This window comes from Cupressus sempervirens, chromosome 3 (genome assembly GCF_028749045.1).
Source record: "Cupressus sempervirens isolate cs-2001-9-10 chromosome 3, ASM2874904v1, whole genome shotgun sequence".
Lineage (NCBI taxonomy): Eukaryota > Viridiplantae > Streptophyta > Pinopsida > Cupressales > Cupressaceae > Cupressus > Cupressus sempervirens.
Window position 1 is genome coordinate 99,438,199 of NC_143120.1, and position 20,781 is coordinate 99,458,979.

At 35.7% G+C, this 20,781-nt stretch overlaps 1 protein-coding gene across 2 annotated transcripts in view; it reads left to right on the top strand.

Moving 5' to 3' along the window:
- LOC149564975 (putative pectin methylesterase CGR3) overlaps positions 1 to 18,449 on the top strand; it is a 37,336-nt gene extending 18,887 nt beyond the window's left edge. For both annotated transcript variants that reach the window (XM_089818515.1, XM_089818516.1), the window contains exons 6-7: positions 17,108 to 17,172; positions 18,185 to 18,449. In XM_089818515.1, coding sequence (XP_089674641.1) covers positions 17,108 to 17,172; positions 18,185 to 18,343 — 224 coding nt within the window. In that variant the 3' untranslated portion in view covers positions 18,344 to 18,449. The remainder of the gene's footprint in view (positions 1 to 17,107; positions 17,173 to 18,184) is intronic.
- The last annotated feature ends 2,332 nt before the right edge of the window (positions 18,450 to 20,781 follow it).

Consider the following 20,781-nt stretch of genomic DNA (forward strand, 5'->3'; position numbering starts at 1 on the left):
TAACCATAGACTGCTTTGGGGTTTACTCATTTATGCATACAACTCCATTTATGTTGACAATTTAAAGGTCCTAAATGTGCATCTTTTATGAACCAAAATATAAAACTAGTAATAAGCAAGAACTCCAGCAGAAATTAAAACATAATTCTGAGAAAGCAATTCAAAATCTATTCTTGGCACAGAGGACTATGGAGTTGGCGCAAAACAGGTCAAACTCAATGCAAAAGGGGAAATGAAATGATTTTACAAGAGGGATCCAACAACCAGTTCATCTTGTTAACTAGGTGATAACCAACCATGGTATCAAAGAAAACCTTCATGGAGACCATGCAAAATCAATTGAACAACTTACTTGATGGCATTTTCTGCATCAGAGGACATATATCAATAAATTACACCACTTGGCAACAATCCTGATCAAAGATCAATAATAGTTCCGTCACAAGGCACACCTAGGCTATAGTAGCCCTCCTAATTGGGTTTTTGGCCAATAACTCTCTAACATTTGATCACTGACACAAAAGGAGAACTGATCTAGATACCCATTGGGAGTTATGTAACATATCTCTGGCTGACCCTAGGGTGTTTTGGAATGTCTTGACCAATAATTGACTAGTAATGCACTTGAGGCCTAATTAGCCCTGTTTGACAAAGCATCCTGTTGTGGGCTTTTCACACCATCGCCCCATTGCAAATAGGGGGCCCCCTTTTGTCTCTTGGTCTTGTCCTTTTGGCTTTAGTTCTTGGTAGTGTTGGGCTCAATCTTCTAAAGTTCCCTCTTTCAAATGAGAGTTGGTAAAATTGGCCAGATGTGGAAAGTGTTGTCCATGTGGCTTTGAGAATGGAAGTTATTTGCTTGTTTGAGAATTGAATGTCTTGACTTACTATTTTTAGAAACTCTATTTTTAGTAAGTCTATTTTTAGTAAATTTCATTGCCTCTCAGATTGACCTTATTTTGCCTTTGGGACAACTTACTATTTTTAGAAAGTCTATTTTTAGTAAGTCTATTTTTAGTAAATTTCACTGCCTCTCGAATTGACCTTATTTTGCCTTTGGGACAACTTACTATGTTTAGAAAGTCTATATTTAGTAAATTTCACTGCCTCTCAGATTGACCTTATTTTGATTTTGGGATAACTTACTATTTTTAGAATGTCTATTTTTGGCAGGGCTATTTCGACAACAAGTGAGCTATGGTTGATAAAGAGCCAAATGGGTACATGTTTCTATATCCAAAAGAATGAGCAAGCATGACAGTAAATCAAGAAAAAAATGGTTAAGTCTGGAATCACCCATGAAATATCCAAAAGTGGAAAGGCATGAAAATATAGGGAAGAATGCTTGTTGTGGAATTCTTCCATCATGGACAAAATCCACGATCTCTCAAAAAATCCAGCCTTGGAGAAAAATGGTTGTTGCGGAATTCTTCCATCATGGACAAAATCCATGATCTCTCAAAATATCCTACCATGGAGAAAAATGGTTGTTGCGAAATTCTTCCATCGTGGACAAAATCCATGATCTCTCAAAAAATCCCGCCATGGAGAAAAATGGTTGTTGTAGAATTCTTCCATCGTGGACAAAATCCACGATCTCTCAAAATATCCTACCATGGAGAAAAATGGTTGTTGTGGAATTCTTCCGTCATGGACAAAATCCACGATCTGTCAAAAAATCCCGCATTGGAGAAAAATGGTTGTTGCGAAATTCTTCCATCATGGACAAAATTCACGATCACTCAAAAAATCCCACCTTGGAGAAAAATGGTTGTTGCAGAATTCTTCCATCATGGACAAAATCCATGACCACTCAAAATTTCCACGAGCAAGAGAATTAGAAATCATGGAAGCGAAAATGGCTAAGTGTTGGAAAGTTCTCCTTCGTAGAAGCAAAAATGGCAAAGTGTTAGAAATTCCTCCTTCATGGAAGAAAAAATGCTAGTGTTTGAAATTTCTCCTTCATGGAAGCGAAAATGGCCAAGTGTTGGAGATTTGTCCTTCATAGAAGCAAAAATGGCGAAGTGTTAGAAATTCCTCCTTCATGGAAGAAAAAATGCTAGTGTTGGAAATTTCTCCTTCATGGAAGAATAAATGGCTAAGTGTTGAAAAATTTCTCCTTCATCGAAAAATGAAAAAGGATTAAGTGCTGGAAATTTCTCCTCCAGAGCTTAAATTTCACCCTCTTCAAGTGTGTACCCAAGACTAGAAAAATGATTGATGATGATTAAAAAAGGGGGAATTCTTCAAAATGTAAGAAAAGGCATAACAATGAATTGAAAGCATTTGAAGAAAAAGGAGGAGAAAGCTCTAGTTCTAGAAATTCAAGAAAGACTCTCAAATCCAAAATTCTAGTACCAAGGTCAAAGTACTAAGTGATCCGGTCTCAGACATTCAAGGTTCAAACATCAAAGTTCAAATCCAAAAATCCAAGAACATGGCGAAGGAAGTTCAATATGAAGGAATTCTAGAGTAACATAATCATCTGCGAGGGATTCCAATCCATTTTAGGGAGATAAATTTCCAAGCAATTACATGGAAGATGAGAATGTTCGAAGAGAGATTTTCAAAAAAGTCAGTCAAAGTTGGATCTTAGTTAAAATGATGCAGTTGGAAAAGACTCGAGCTTATATGGCCTCCATCATCGTTTCATGGCATCTAATTATCTTTGATGAAGAACTGAGGTCTCCAAGTCAAACTTCTATGCATTCAGAGAATGGAATCAAGAATAATTTATTCAAGGAAGACTGAGCATTTATTGAGTAATGGACATGCATGGTGGATATTTATTGTACCCCACTCCTTCCTAAACGAGCATGCATAATGGGCATTTATTACCCACTACAGTAATGGATTCCTTGTTGCATTAATGTAGATTCATTTCCTTTGCCCTAACCCTAATTAGGGCTGATGTGGCACAATCTTGGCCATCGGTTATTGTGATCATCCGGGCCACCTATTGTAATTGAGGACCTATATAAAGGCCTCATTTCTCATTTGTAAAGGGGAGACTTTTATGAGATTGTTGCTATGAGCTACTGAGATAATAAAGTTTTCATTGGAGTTTGGTGAATACTTGATGTGTCTTAGTGCTTGCTTGTTCTCCTAAATTTCTTCAATTAGATTAAGTTTAGCATAGTCAATGTGTGGTGATTACAATGAAGAATATGATGGTATATTGATGAGTTCCTTTGGTTCATACTTTTGATGTTTTAGTGATTCTAACTCGTTGAGTAAAGTTAGCCTGAACCCCTTCCATGCATATGCTCAACTTCTATCATTCATATACATTGTTCTTTATGATGGTGTATAAGGTGATATGAAAATCTTTGGCATAACCCTTGAAGATTGCACCAGTTCACGCTTAGTTGTAGTATAACTTGGCGAAGCAAAATTCGGTAAATTGAGGAATTTGTCCACTAGAATACTATTTGTTGTTATCACTACCCTTAGGATTAGAATAGAATTCCTGAACCCCATCTTATTTAATTTTTGCATATTTTGTGAAAATTCCAAAAAGCACTTCATTGCAAAACCTTAAGATAGCTCCCACATCCAGTATGGCTTGAAATGAATCTAAATACACACGTAAGGCCCCTTGTGATCATCAGCAAATCACATCAACCATCGATCTTATCCACAGTCAAGACCTGGCATTAAAGGAACCTTGAAGTCATTGTATGATCTTTTAGCAATCTTAGCATACACAAGACTTTATTCAAGAGAGGATAAGATATTTCGGTATTTTGTTCTACTGTTTGGTGAGTCATAAAACACACATCAACACATCCTAAACCTACCCTCCGCAGCTCTACCAATGCCATCAATAGGTGTCCTTCAACTCTAAACTAACCAAACAACTAGTCATGGGTGCCTGATCTTCATAAATTTCAATAAGTTTGCAAATTAGACAATGTAGACAACATTTTAGGCCTGTCACATAGGTATGCCAGACCTAGGGCTTCGTTATTTCCCTCCAAACTTGATCTTCCTCTCTAAAACCAACTGGTCCATTGAAAGAACTTGGAAAACTATCATTCCCCAAGATTTAGAATTTTCCCATGGTGGAATGAGGATAAATCATCATTTTTTGTGTCAAAACCCTTGTTTGCTAGGGTTTCAGACCCACTTCTAGTAAATTGCTTATATCTCCTTGATCTTTGACGAAATGGCTTCAAATCAACACCAAAACAAAGTTAACTCGTCCCTCTCTCCTTTCACATGACTTTCATATCCATATCCATACAATACAGTGGCAATCCACACAAAACACAAAATTTGAGAGAAATCAGGGCAAATCAGAGTTTGTATTATTTCTTTAGCATAGCCATCAACAACCTTGCTGTGACCACAAGGAGGCTTTTTGACATGTATCAACCAATTTCCAACGATCCCCAACCAATTTACAAATGGGTGACTATTGGGTTACAAAATTGCACTTTTTTGCATTTCAAACTTGCAAAAGTGCAAAGTTGATAGGCAATTTTTGCAATTTTTTGATGACTATTTCAAACTTACTGAAATGACACCAAACAATGTGATTTCATCCTAAACATGCTAAAAGAGGCCATATAAGCCCTGATACATCTTTATACATCATTTTTGACACTTTCACATAATTTGGCCTTTACATGACTGTTGGCATAATGACGACGTTTGGAGAGCTTCAAACGTAAAATAAATAACCAAGGGCATCATGCTTAATCAATTGGCACTTTCACATAATTTGGCATTTACATGACTATTGGCATAATGATGACATTTGGAAAGCTTCAAGCGTAAAATAAATAACCTAGGGCACCATGCTTAGTCAATTAGAACTCTCCTAGGGACCATGATTGAGGGCACACGATGGGTTTTTGAGAATGCAAAGTAAAATAAGCTTCACTGCATTTATTAAATCACTTGTGTATTCTTAATTAGAGTAGGATCTATTTCTATTACTTATTGTTATTTTATACATTCTTTTGCTTCTTTAAGAAGATAAGTATTTTAGATTTCCAATCAAAATTATTGTATGAAATAAGAAGAATTGAACTTTGATCCTTGATGTAGAAATCAAAGTGTAGAAAAGAATAAGAAAAGCACAACCCCCTTGTAATTGGTTACCGAATGAACCCTCTACAATTATAATGCTTGAACTTCATAATTAGTGTGTTGTATGATGTGATTCTAAATTTACAAGCCAAAAGTGACCACAATAGCAACACTATATCTCATGTACAATATGGGAGGAATAAGAGCACTGTTGTGGGGTATGTAGAAAAATATACACTCTAAACAAAATGGGACTTAAAAAGGAGTTTGTTTGTAGAAGTTGTGGCCCTCAGAAGGTCTTAGAACAAGAATTGTGTGACAAAACCTATAAGAAAATGCAATTAATAAAAGATTGGAGTGTCAAATCAATAGACCAAGTAGACTATTGCAAAGAGCATGAAATTGTGTTCTTAAAAAAATCTACTAAAAAAAAGAACTTTAAATAGTAAAGGAAAATTATTTGAACTTGCACTATCAAATTTAAAAGCTCATTGGAAAGGAGTTGTAGGTATTCGTGGTTGGAGGGTGGCACCATTGGTATTGGCATGGACAAGTAGTTTGGGAGCAAGTGTTGCAAGGGTGGCTAGGTGGGTGGAGCGTTGTTGGTGTGTTAGATGGGTTAAGAACTAGAGGTGTTGGGGGGAGTAGTGACAATGACGACCAAGTTGAATCGAGGAATTACAAAGGCAACAAAGTGGTGGACCCTTTGTGGGTGGTGGTGGTCATTGAGCGGATAAGCTATGCAATGTTTGCTAGGTGCAATGGTTTATAAGTTGTCGTGCCCAAGCTACTAGCAGTTTAGTTTGTGGCATGGATAATGGATAATGCCACAGGCCTTTATCTTTATATATGTATTTTTATTTTTTGATGCTTTGCAAGGTATGCAACATAATTGTCTAGGCTAGGATTTTATGTTTTCTTTTGTCATGAATTCTTTTGGTGTTGAGTGTAGAGAAATTTTATATCAAAATAGGGGGTTTTTGGCTTTTTGGATGCAATGTCAAGGTTTGTTTGGCTTTGAGAATCCTCCGAAAAATTGATGTGTGCTAGATCATTGTTGAATGCCCTCATTTTGTAATGTGGCAAGGTTTGTTTGGCTTTGAGAATCCTCCGAAAAATTGATGTATGCTAGATCGTTGTTGAATGCCCTCATTTTGTAATGTTCACATTTTTAGCAGGATCCTGCAGTGGGTTTGGTTAGTTCATCATTGTGACCCTCGTGAGCTGATAGTTGGATTGGAGGGTCTCTGTTGTAGAGTTATTAGGCTTTCTAGTGGCCTATGGGGAGTTTTGGCCCCGTTTTGAGGGACTTACTATTTATAGTAAATCAACAGTTGGTTCCGATGAGCTCAGTTGAGTTAGAGGAGTTGACTGATGCTCTGAGTTTTTATTTCTAGTTTCTAGTTTGTGCTCCAAGAATCTTGGAGGGAGTGTCTATTCTTAGTAAGTCACCACATCAAGTTCATTCATTCTTTTTCTTCGTCAGGATCACTTTGGTGTTGTCAGATTTCGAATCTGATGCCTCTTTAGTCATTTTCTCAAGAGGAGTGAATTATTATTATTCAACTGAATATGCTAAGGTTGCTATTTTTGCTGGTATTGTATGTTGGTCACCTTAGTGTCAGCTCATTGGAACCGGGTTGAAAAGTTTTAAATCTTGGGCACAAGAAACAATGATGTCGTGTGTCATAATATCATGATATGGTTGAAAAGGTTATTTTTGGGAGCCAAAAGAAAATTAAGAAATTATATCATGTGCCTAAGTATAATGCAAAAAGGCTTTTAAGTGAAAGGTGTGTAGTTGAATATAAGTTGCACAATGGAGATTATAAACATGGCTTCCATTAAGAGAATTCATCATTGAATTGTCTAATTTTCTTTTGTTGTCTTGTTGAGAATTTTTAAGTTTTCATATTTGTGTATTCAATTCCCTTGTAGAAGGGTTTGAATCTGACTTATCTGAGTATAGTGGAGTTCAGCATTGTGAATTCTGAGAATTTCATTTTGGCATCTCCTTCTGATTTTACTGTACCCGAGAAGTTAATCATTTGGTAGCAATGGCTGAGGGTTCGATCTGATTGAGGGTCTGTTATTGCATAAGCTGGCATTTGATTGGGAGCTTGTTTGGTGTCTGTAGGTGCTGCCATTCTTCATAGTGGGTAGCATTGGCATTTCCACTGGCTTCTGTACTTGTTCGGGCAGCAATTCCTCTTCCAGATAGGCTATGTTTACAACAGAAGGACCTGCGACACATTTGAAGGCTTGTGTTGCAACTTTTTAGGCCTGCGTTTGATTCACAGGCCCTACCTTTATTTGCTGAAGCCTGCATTAAACATTTTGAGGTCTGCGTTGAGATTTAAGACCTGCGATTTGACTAAAGGGACTTGCAATCAAGTTTTGAGGTCCTGAGTGGAGGCTGGAAGCCTGCGTTCAATTCTGAGTGGTCTGTGATTCATGTGAGGGGCCTGCATTTATTGTTTGCATCCAGCGTTGAAGTATTATTGTGCAAAATGATTTGATGCTGGAGTTATCATAGGTTCCATAATTTGTAATTTTCATATAGAATGTCTATTGGATTCATATAAATAAAATTGTACTAGCATTTTAATTGTATATTTTGTGGTCTGTGTTTGAGATTTAAGACCTGCGATTTGACTGAAGGGGCTTGCAATCAAGTTTTGAGGTCCTGCGCAGAGGCTGGAAGCCTGTGTTCAATTCTGAGTGGTCTGTGATTCATGTGAGGGGCCTGCATTTATTGTTTGCAGCCAGCATTGAAGTATTATTGTGCAAAATGATTTGATGCTGGAGTTATCATAGGTTCCATACTTTGTAATTTTCGTATAGAATGTCTATTGGATTCATATAAATAAAATTGCAATAGCATTTTAATTTTTTGAACTATTTAAATAGTAATTTGTTAGTATTCAGCATTTTCATTCTCTTTGCCATTATATGTATTCAAAATCCAAAAAACGAAGGAAGCATTAAGAACCAAAAAACAAAGGAAAATATATTATCACTATAGATCAGAGGGAGTGGTTTAAAGTTTGAGGGCACCACTGATTAGTTAAAAAAATTGATGATTATTAAAGGGATAACTAGCTGGGGTCATTACACATTTGTAAACTAGCTCCTGAATTTTAATTTTGGTGAAATGAAAGTTAATTTTGTCTTATTTGATCCTCCTGGACACGATGGAACAACTGAAATTACTACTAGGATAACTGAAAGGCTGTAGCAACCTTTATTTTAGAAATTACATGTGCAAACCTCAGATAAGTTTTTTTTGTCAACTTTCATGATCTCTAGATTATTTGAAATCACAAGAGAATAGTGTATTGAGTTTTCAAGAAACTTGCATGCAAAGTTATTAGCTGCCCCAAATGTACCGAATATGAAAATTTAAAAGGTCTAACTTTACACCAAATGAACTAAGAGCATGTCAGAATGTATACAATAAGTGAAGATCAAAGATGTACTGCAGGAAAAAGAAACTATACAACTCCAACTACAAATGATCAGAGATCAAAATAACATTTTAAGAGTTAGAATTCAACCAGAGAAATCCAAATGCTCCAAAGGACAAAATAGGATTAAGAGGGCTCAGATGCATGAATCTAAATAAATGAAAATACAAGCTGGGAGAGTGAGTATATATATTAAATGAGAGAGAGTCGGTGGCAAATATGTTCAATAGGGAGAGTGCACCTATGGTATCTGAAAATAGAAAATTGCAACTCCCATGGAAGATTCTGACAATTTTTACCCCACTCACACTAATATCCTGATGCAAGAGGGTACTCCCTTGTGGCCTTCAAACACTCAGAAACACAAAACACTACAAAGCAGACTCTCTTTATAATCAACACAAGATTGCAACAAACAGTGATGATGTTTTTAATCAAATATGCAAGCAATTTAACATTATTGGCCTGTCAATTGCCTCTCTTTCCACACTGCCCCCTATAATGATTTTCTACACATTCACAACTGCATTTGCCCTCTCACAAGCTTCCACTGTTTCTCTTTGTTCTTGATCACCTCTATTTGTGATGCCCCTTTTCTTTTCTAACTCTGCAAATAGTTTCACCTCCATTTGTAACGATCTTCCTGTACACATTGCCCCACAACATTCCTTTTGCTCTTGTGGTTAGGTATTAATATTAATCAACTTCTCCACACTGTCCTTTCTATTCCCTTCTCACATGCCCATATCTCTTCTTGGCTTTTCCCTTCCAGTACTTTTCCCTTGGGCAGTTTTTTTGTATTTGCTTCTCATTCACACAGCTCTCCCAATGCACAAGTTTTTCTCTTTCTACCTTTCCCTCTGTCTTTATATATGCAGCTTATAATGAAACCGAATTTTGGCGTTATGCTTGCCAATTTTGTTTAGCTTGAGAGTATTTAAAACCTATTGACAAATTCACTGTTTGCATATCCTGCAATTATTGCCATCTGCGAGGCAGCATATCTTTCAGACAGGCTGTCACAGAGTTCAGTGCTTGTAACACTTCCACAATTCGCATAATTGTGTACCAAATCATTTCCAGCTATTATATCTGAGAAAATCTCCTTTCATCACATTTTAATGGATGTCTAAGTGTTATACCAAAGCACCTATTTAGCATGTTGATGTTTGGTAGCTTTAGTAGGATAAACCTGTGAGATATATATATAGACACAGACAATTATAATTAAGATTATCATTAAGGGACATGTCTCCTCTTGGTTTATTCCTCATACATACAAATACAAAGAGATCACTGCCATGTGAAACACTCATACCAAATATGGCAGAGCTATTACATCTACAAGCGATCCTCCAAAAAGCAACATGGTATCAGAGCTAGGTTGCAGATGTAAAGAAGTTTGAGAGATTTATTCTTCAGATATTAATCTCAACAGTTCGTCCAAATGAGAATTAATCAATGTAGAAGGAGGGTGTGTGTCCAGACGAGCTAGTTTATGCTCAGGATTGCCTTCAAGTTTGGTTGTTGGATGTCTGTACTTCCAGAAGAATGAATTGCTCAGCTACTGTGATCGTATTGGATCAACACCAGAATCTCGTGCTCGGAACTTGTCATGCTTGAGACGATGGTCAGAAGATGAAAGGGTTGGATCAGAGTTGTGTGATACTGTTGAGATCCTATGGTCTTCTTCACACACCTAGGTAAGGCTCACTGAGGATTTTCTGATCGGGCCAAATCAGATCAGGCATGGACAAACTTGGATCATGTGGTCATTGTTTGACAATATCGATCTGAAAAAATCCGCAGTTGGGAGCAAGCTTGATGATCTATTTATGCAAACAAAGACATGTAATCACCCAAAAGGGCACAAAAACTTTTAAAAGTAATCTGCAAGAAATATGGAAGGGAAACTAAGACGAATCGCTTCTCCCACTCTTTGGAAATGAGATCTTTTCAAATAAACGGGCAAGCTCATATAAACATGAACTGATAACCGTGGACTTTATTCAAAATTTATTTGTCAAATTTTGTGAAATTCAGTTCAAAATGCAATTAAAATAAATAAGATAGTCGTATGCACAGCATACAATACAAATTTTATTGACCTCCATGCAATTGCAAATGGACATTCTTTTTTCAAAGTTCTTCTAATTTCTGATTTGAGAGATTATTACTGGATATGTCATAGCTTTGAGCATCTTATAGTTGCAGGATGTCTATAACTGGTTCCAAATCTTCCATTTTTGTATTCAATGGCATTTGATTCAGATATTCTGAACGCTTTCCAAGAAATGTATTTTGTGCATATCCTACAATTCAGCACTTCATGCTATTCCAGCTATTTGAGGCATTTTTTCAAACAGTTGATGTTACCTCTATATGATTCCACATTTTGCTTAAGAGTGTACAGGAGTATCTCCCACAGTAAGATCTGGCAGCAATCCATTTTATTTATTCTTCGATGGATGCCTATACATTGTTCCAAAATGCTCATTTTTATGAGCTGTATAGTCGGAATGATGTGTGGGGCTGTAAAAATCGCTAATGTAAATCAAGAAAGGCCCTGAAACTACCTCAGAGGCAATCTAGCAATAATAATATTTTTGGCAGCAGCAAATGCTCTTCAGTCAAAAGAGTGAGGTGGATGGGAGTGCCCACTCATCTTTAATGCCATCGAATGCTTTCAAAATTATAAGCAGGAACAATTTGAATTCAAAACTTAACGGTTTGGACCAAATGGACGACAACGTATGGATGTTCGACGAAAGAAACAGAGAAAAAGAAGAAATCACATAATGGCAATGGAATATGTTGGGTTATAGGCCAAGAGTGGGCCTGACCACTGAAGCTTCAAACACTTCAAGTGTGCTGGTTAAGCCCAGCCGTTAAAAATAATAGTATGTATCAATCACTATCAATAAGTTATCGTCACAATAAGGAATCTTCAATATCACCGATATATCATACATAGAAAACCAAGGTTGCACGGATACGTGGGTACGGGAACGGGAATGGGAATGGGTACGGGTACACATATTTTTCAAAATAGGGGACGGGGGTACGTGTGTATGCCTAATTTTTCCTATGTAATTAATATTTTATAGAAAATATAAAAATCAAAATATATGTCATGCGTCATGACATAGAGCATTCAAAACAAGAAATTTGAAAATATGAGCCATAAGTCAAATTATTATACACACACACACACACACACATGCTATTGCTGAATCTTTAATGTTTAAAGTATTTTTCATAATAGGGGACGGAGGTACTTGGGTATGTCAAACTTATTTAAAAATTATACTTTTATATTTATAAAAAATCTGAAATTATGAGTCATGACAATGGTTTTTCAAAACAAGAACAGTGATAAAGTTTGCAAATGTAATGTATTATTATCAGTTTCAGATTTTCTATATGTTTGAAATAATAATACATGATAAATGCTTAGATGCATAACAAAGAAGGCAGACTTTAAACATGAACAAGAAGATCCTAAATCATATGACAATGACATATTGCAAATGATAAACTTATGACTTGAACAGTGATAAAGTTTATTGTTAATGAGTATCAAAGTTTCAAACTGATTTGGTATTGAATTAAGTTTGATAAACAACAAGCTAATACAAAAATAAAAAACTAAAAAAAAAATCAGAATCTTAATCAAGGTCCTTAGCTATGATGCTCTCCACCGAGTACCCGGTACGTGGGATACGTGTACCCGGTACTTGGGTACGTGGGTACGAGTACTAGGGGTATGGGTACAAGTACCCATGCAACCTTGTATAAAACAGAATAAACTTGAACAGATATAGAACAAGAGAGTTTAGATTTAAATCAAGTAATTTCTACTTTCCTAATGCAATGATCATAATTTAAGAATAATATTGTGTAGCATGTACATTTTCTATCTCAGATTAATAAAACTTAATCAAACAAATATTTTCTTATGTCAAAAGTGAGTTGTCGACTTCTTACTGTGTGGGCTTACACGTTTTCTAATACGTTCCCTATCACTACTTTCCAAACACTGCAGCTTCATCTAATACAACACTCATTCCCCATCCGCAACCAAATTGTGACCACGAACATATTTAAAATCCTCACCCGCCAGATAAAGAGCAGCCTCCGCAACATCCTCCACTTGAAGCCTCGCCTCCATTAATGGAGCTTGTACATGAAGCGCTACCTCAAGCTTGGCCTTTGCCTCTCCTTACTCAGATATAAAAGAAGTCTTACCAACATATGATGGGTGTCATGTGTAATAACTTAATCTGCGGGAGTGTCAGTCACGTGAATTGCACATTGTTATAATCACTGAGGGTGGAGGTCGGGTCAATAATAAGGCATTCAACAGAGGTCATGTCCATTGGTCTCTTTAGTATTTGCATTGAAGATAATAAAGAAGTGATTGCACCAGGTAACGGGCAATCACTGTTGATTCATGTAAATTCCTACTGGTCAACCAAGCAAAGATATAGTTGAGGTGGAATATAAATATCCTGCAAAGTCAATATCTCTGCAAATTGTTGCGGAAGGAGTATTGAAATGGCATTGGAGATCAATATTACTGTGAACTTGATTTCGTATTACCATGATTACAGTCAATCACCTTTGTCTCATAATACACAAAATAAAGAAATCTGAAAACCTTTATGTGATAATTGCGTTAATATTGAAGAATCAAAATGCACCACTTGTCGTTAGGGTGAAACCTTCTTGTCAAATTTAACTCATTTCTAAATCATTGTAATTAAATTCTTGCTATTTGCAATTTCATCTGAATAGACCTCAATTATAAATCTGGAAAAGTTAGATTTTTATTTTTCATCCCCTCTTGGATGCCTCGCCTTGCCATCTTTCCCATCAATTCATTAATCTATGAGACAAGATCATCAGCTTACAAAAAGTAGTTTGCGAATATTTAATAGAGATGAATCTATTTTGCCTTGTGATGAAATGAGCTGCGTTTGCTTCCCCTACATATTTGACATTACAATGGGGAGGCTTGTCCTTATATAGGCCAACTTAGTCTCCTTTGTCCCCTATTGGGATATCCAAGGAATCACTAAGGGCCCATTTGGTTGCAGGCAAAGGAATGGAGAATAGGAATGCATATTGGGAATAGGAATGGCTATTCCAATAGCAACTATTTTTTGGAATGGGTATAGGCTCATTTTAGAGGCAAAATGGGAATATCAATTCCTATTCCCTAATCCAATTGATGAACCAAACGGAAAATAGAAAATGTATTCCAAATTTTCTATTCCTTTTCCAGCAACCAAACGGGCCCTAAAGTCTGTCGATACTAAAATATACGAGGAATGGAAGGAAACAAATATTGCGAGTTCCAAGAATGGGACGGGTCGTGTGGATGAGAAGATCGATGGAAATGGTAAATACCCTGCCTCGTGGGTTCTTAGAGAGTCACAAGGAATGGAACATGGGTAGTCAAGCTATATATGCATTAAGGTGGTCAACTAAGGTATGTGGGACTATGTGAATCTCTATCGTTATTTAATAATTTAAATTGTTAGTGATATTGTGAATTTCTAATTTTCTCACGAGAAATATAAATGGAATGAAATATTATAAATATTGGAATACAATTATTTCATCATGAATTAAATATAGAATTAAAATTCTAATGCTCTTGTAATAATAATAGTAATAATATTATTATTGAGAATCATTTGGATATTACTAATATTATAATACACATATTTCTGAGAATAATTAGTAAAGGTGATTTTTATACACTAGAAGAGCTATTTGCCTTGCTCTCCTTTGAGAATGTTCTTGTAGGAAAAAAGAGGGACCGGACACTTCATTAGAGGCAACATTGGATGAGGAGCTCAAAAGATTGATGTTTCGAGGGAGTTTGACACATCCATTTGAAGTAGCGAATAGAGGATATGCTTCAACTAATCTTTGAAGATCTTGATTATATTAGAATTAGAGGAAGTTTTTACCTCATGTAAACTTTTGGTGCATGTGACTCCATGATTTAATGGGCCTACCCCCTGTGTATATCGAGGAAGTGGCGACTTCCAAACGATTATCACTTGTATTTGCAGAAGTTATTGAAAGGTGATGATCTTACAATAACTTAATTTTCTATTATGATGGATATCTTACAATGTCTATGCAAATCATGAAAAATTGTACTTCACATGGTGGATGTTTTTATGTTAAGTACTATGAGAATGCGTGTGCACATATCTTATAAACATTTTTTGAGTACACGGTGAATGTAATTGATGTTCTGGAGGGCCATTACACAGAGTACTTGGTGAATATCATGCAACTTGGTGTTCAAGAAGGCCATTACTCACAATACTTGGTGAATATTTTGCACCTCAACATTCTGGAAGGCCATTACACAAATAGTATTTGGTGAATATCATTGATATTCTTGAAAACCGATACTCATTATCAGATGTGATATCAAACATTTTTGAGTAATTCATGAAAATCATGTATTCAGGGAGACCAATACTCATGATATTAGAGGTGATATCAAAACTTTTGAGTACTTGGTGAATATTGAATATCAATATTCTGGGAGACCAATACTCATTATATCAGATTTGATGTCAATTTTTTTGAGTATAGTACTATTTGGTGAATATCATGTATTGATATTCTGGAAGACCAATACTAACGGTATCAAATGTGATATCAAAATGGTGGATATCTTCTGATCGGAGATATCTTTAAAATTTGTCATACCTAATATTACCAATGGTGTAATACGTGTCCTAGGTTTATCCTCCCTAGCTAAGAGGGAGCGTTGATGTTTGGTAGCTTTAGTAGGATAAGCCTGTGAGATTAATTAAAATTTAATATAATAAATATGATATATATGTGTATATATATATACTTAAGATTATCATTATATTAATTATATAAATGAATTGACATGTCCCATCTCCTTTTGGTTTATTCCTCATACAAATACAAAGAGATCACTGCCATTTAAAACACACATACCAAATATGGCAGTGTTGTTACATCTGTGAGCGATCCTCTAAAAAACGAAATTGCACACACAGACAAGGATGATGATGGCAACAGTTATGGAGATTGACTTTACACCAGCCAAGTGCAGTTGCTGAAAAGATTTACTCTTCATGAGACAATATTGTAGAGACATTATGTTGAACAGTTATATGTTTCCACATATTACTTCATCATGGATTCAACAATCTTTGTGCTTCTTGAAATGAAACTTCTGCATACTGACAGAGAGATTCCAAACAAAGTTAGGATAAACCAAAATTGAAGCAAACAAACGGAAAATATTTTTTGGTTGATGCAGGTTCAAAGGCACTGATGACTTCATATTTCTATTCTTGTTTTGCAATTTGTAGGTTCAGGTCATTTACCTCGAGTGATAATTGATGGCTAACAAATGACTTTATTCTGACATAAATAACTCTTTAAGTGACATATTCTTGCTTATGCATCATGGATCTTTCCCTACATGACTGATTTATATTTTATTCCCACTTAATACATTTGTTCCTGTACTAGTATATAAAAAATTCTCAGCTTTATGTAAGAATTTTTGTAGTTTATAATATTTTAAGGCATGATAAGAATTATTAACGGCTAATATTATGTGCATTTGAATTTTCAAATTCTTGCCTGCATTTTTTTGTTGTTTTATTAAAACTTTGAAGTAGATTGTAGAACACTACAATCCTTATTGCAACAATTTTTTCTATCTTGAGCACAAAAATTGTGAACAAACACTTGAGCAAATTTGAATTTATTACTAAAACTAATATGTTATTCTTTAGTACTCACTAATGCTGAGAGGCAGTTTACAAGGCAGCAAGGGTGAAGTGTAATGGTAACCATGTTAACAAGAGCTTACCTTTTACTGTAAATTGGACAGCCATTTGTGTCAAAATAATAATATTTTATTATGCTGAACATTATATATATGTGTGTGTGTGTGTGTGAAAGGAAAGACCTATAATTTTTTCAAGTTTAAATTAAAAGATTAATCAACTTGAAAAATTAAATCAAGAAAGATTTTTTATTTTGGTTAATTTGAGATTTTTTTTAATTTGTTAAAGTTGATTTATGCAGTTTTAGTGAAGATATAAAGTTTAAATAATCAACCAAACTGTAAATGTAGAATTATCGACGTCAAATTTTGAACTTCATATAGATGCAATAATTTTTTTGAATCCCCATATATAGTAATAATACATTTTAACATTAAGTAAAATAACCATCAAGTAAATAAAATGGCTTCAAATTGGTACCTCAGCATTTTTTATGATAGTTGTATCTATGATATCTACGGTTGTTTTATAAAGAAAGCTTGTTTATATAGAAAGCAACATAAGAGAATAAAGATTACTAAATTCAGTTTTATACAAGTACTTTTGATGGTTATAAACAAACTAAAATTTATACTTCATGTACATTGTTTGAAGACGATGTCTAAACTTAGGCATCTATTCTTTTCAAAGTATTCATTTTGCAGAAAAAAGATATTTCAAAATACAAACATCACATTTTCATTAAGCATATTATTTTGATTATCTACTTACTATTGCTGTTACTGTTCATTTGGGAAGGCCAACCAGGTCATCGATCGTCAACAAAAACAGCCCAAATTATTCAACAGAGCGTTGGGAGGCCTGTAAGTTCTAGTTATTTAATTTTGTGTCTTTTTTGCTTGTGCATTTTTTTAACATGTCTACAGAAGGACAATTGTAATGTAGTTTCTCAAACATTTCTTGACTGTCTTGATATTCAGAGTGTTAGTAAATGGAGCAGTTACATGCTATCTACCAATGACCTATTAAAGTATTGCAAACCTGATTTTTGGCAAGTAAATTATCAAATAACCATTAGGTATTCTATTAGATCTGCATAAATGAGTTCGACTTAATTCTTCAAAATCTTTGTGTGTAATAATCTTTCTGTAGCCTCAATCAGCTGAGTTTCTCACTTTCTTCTGCACCTGTATTAGACTTTGTAATCTTGCATACCTTTGGGACCTTTGTGTGCTTTTGTATGGGCATATATACATTGGGCATAGTAGCTGTGTACCGCAGCATCCTGTAATGAAATTCGATCTTTCACCAAGCTACTAGTCTAGAATAAATCAGCTTTTAAGCTCTTCACATTCCTCATGTATGAAAGTGATCTTTCTCCATCTAAGAGGGGTTCTGTGTAACATATTCTTCTTATAGTGTTTCTGTTTGTGCAAAAATAAGAGAAAATCATTGGAAGTGGATCAGAAAATGGATAACTTGTTTTAACCAAAAAAATTTAGGTTATAACTTATTTTCAATTTATTGTGGAATATTTGTTTTGTATAGTTAGTTTTCAAGGATATATTATATACAATATAAACCATAATTGGATTTGAAGCAACAAAGTGCCCTAGAATCGGAACACCACAGAAATGGCCTGACGTAGAGAACATCGTTACTCGTGCTTTAGAAATGATTTATTTGCACAGAACTAGCTCTTCTTTGAGCATTTCCTCTGGTTTTTCCAATTTTTCTTTTGAAGTGTCTTTAAAGAAAACTATGTATTTATATTTTCTAACAATATCTAAAGAATTATGCTGTTTCTTGTCATATGTTTCCAAAATATCAAACTGTGTTTGTCTAGGAATTGACAGTTGAATTTTTTTTTTTCAGCCAAAGTTGCGAGGTAAAGCATGGTGGCAAAGGTCCTTTGAGGCTATGGGTTTGCAGGAAAATGAAAGTATGTCTAAAAAGTTTGAGGAACTCAAGATGAAAAAGTCTTACAATTTTAACTGCCAAATATTTCACCTGAGCTCTGATCTTCCACTCTGAGCAACCTTGAACAGGATCACGCACATGCTTCTCTCTGTAAGAGTGGGGAGGACATGAGAGCTATTATGACTTTATACATGATATTATAGAGTTTTTGTTTAGTAAATTGAGTTCTGTCATCGAGGAGAATTCTATAAGCTTCTGTTCAATTCATTCATTAATGCCTTCCATTTTTATTTTCTCAAGTTCAATACAGTGAAATTCTTGTTGCCACATTTTTAGAAACTATTAGCTTTCCTGTAATTTAGTAACGGTTCGAATATGAAAATTATCCCCAGAGAAATAAATGGTGCTCTAGTGCAAGTAACGAGAATATGTGGATGTCACTAATGATCAGTTTTCTTGAGTCTATTTGTATAATTTTTGTATCCATGTTAACATCGGTACACGATATCATTTTTCAACAGTAAATAGACTTTACTATGACCATCAACTAGGTTGGAAAATCTATTCTCACTAGAAATAACCAATATTCTCACTACTAATAACCAAATTAAATTGCTTCCCATCACTTATGCTTGTAGCCGCAAATAAAAAAATACATATCTTGGAAATTTCTGTACTCTTTATCTTCTTCTGTATTTTATTGTTAGTCACTTGCATTTAAATGATTTATAAGTTGCAATCATAAATGAATTGTAACGGAGAAAATAATTGGTATCCCATATAGTTTTAAATGAGGCAATGGAGCTTCATACAAACCTTATAAAATTTGTACTAAAAAATTTGAAAATATATTAGTTAGCAGATGGCCGTAAAAAACTTACAAGTTACCAAGACTGAGTGCATGAAATGATTTTTGAGGGCCAAAAAGTCTGTTTCTAATATCTAATATACTTAATATACTAGGTTTTGAATGAGGATAAAACATGTTTTGAAGGGACCTTGAAACCATTAAGAAAATGACCAACAATAGACCACATTTTTGCATCAAACCATCAACTAGATATTTGAAGGCACCTTGGCATCCAATACATAGTGAGATGACAATCAAACTGCAACGAAATAGAAGTACTGAACCTCATGTCCACAAACCATAGAAAGTACACCATAGAGATAGACAAATGACCAATGTTACCTTGGCGCAGGGGGACGTTGGGACAAGTTTCGGGTGTGGGAAAAAAAGGGCCTCAATTTGGGGATGGTGGGGGTGTGGCGGCAAAGGGGGGAGTGGGGCGAGGGGCTTGCATAGTATATATATAATATATATGACTGGAAATGCTAATTATGAAATGATATTTCAATATATTATATGACATTAACATACCAGGAGGAATGCTGCGATGCCTGCGTCTCCTTCTGCGATGCGAAAGTTGTACCTGTGAGGGTGGTTGATGCTTCTGCTATTACGTTGGGTTTTGGGCGGGCTTCCTCCTTGGGTGTGGGGACCGCTGGGTTTGGCTCGACGTCTCCTTCCTCTGCTCAAGACCCATCCTCTCGCGGTGCCCTAGATGGGATTCAAATCTTGACCTCTCCTGCCCTTGCCTCTGTGGTTGGATTTGGCGGCCCCTCTGCAATGGTTTTTGCTGGGAAGGCTTTTTCGCCTCGAGTTGTAGTAGGCTGTTCAGCTATTTCTTATGTTGATGTTGCTGCATATGAGGCCGGCATTGGAGGTGGTTTTGGCAGCCAGGATGTGTGTTCGGGGCTTTGTGATGCTGTGGCTGTTGCTGTAAGTTAGTCGATTATGATTGATTTAGAGTCTGAAACTATTGATGAGATCTCCACCTATGTGGATGACTTCTCTTCCACTGCTGCTATTTTTTGATTCAAGGGTTTTTTGCCCTTTGTCGGATCTACACGCCTGAATAACCCGAGTTTGGGAGCCCCTCATTTCGGAAATAGCTTAAATTTACCCTGCGGCAAGGGGTTTTTTCATTGTGAAATTTGCTACTATAAAAGACAGAAATGCCATCTTGCACCATGGTTTCTCATGGGGGGAGAAGCTCCCCTTGATGGCCAAACCTTGATATAAGGATTTTGACCCATTGATGGAATCTTTCAATAAAATCCCATTGTGGGTTAGGTTGTTGAATCTCCCCCTTCACCTATGGTTGGATTCAGTCTTGGAGGAGGTGGGGGAGGCCCTTGGGGATTTCTTGTTGGTTGATACGATGTCTTCTAATGTGTTTTGCATGACGTATGCTCACATTCTTGTGGAGATTGATGTCTCTAAGGGACTCCCTAAAAATATTAAGTTGGTCTTCCATTTGGGCTTTTGGATTCAACTACTTGATTATGAGGGTATCCCCTTCCAATGCAGGAAATGCCACAAGACTGGCCACCTTGTTGCTCGTTGCTCCTTTGAAAAATCTAGATCGAAATTAGTTGACATCTCGACACTTCTCCCGATCCTCAAACCTATATAGCTGATGAGTAAACAAGTCCTAATATGGAACCATAGTTTCCGACCTTGCGCTTCGCACCTGCCCTGAGGCCGT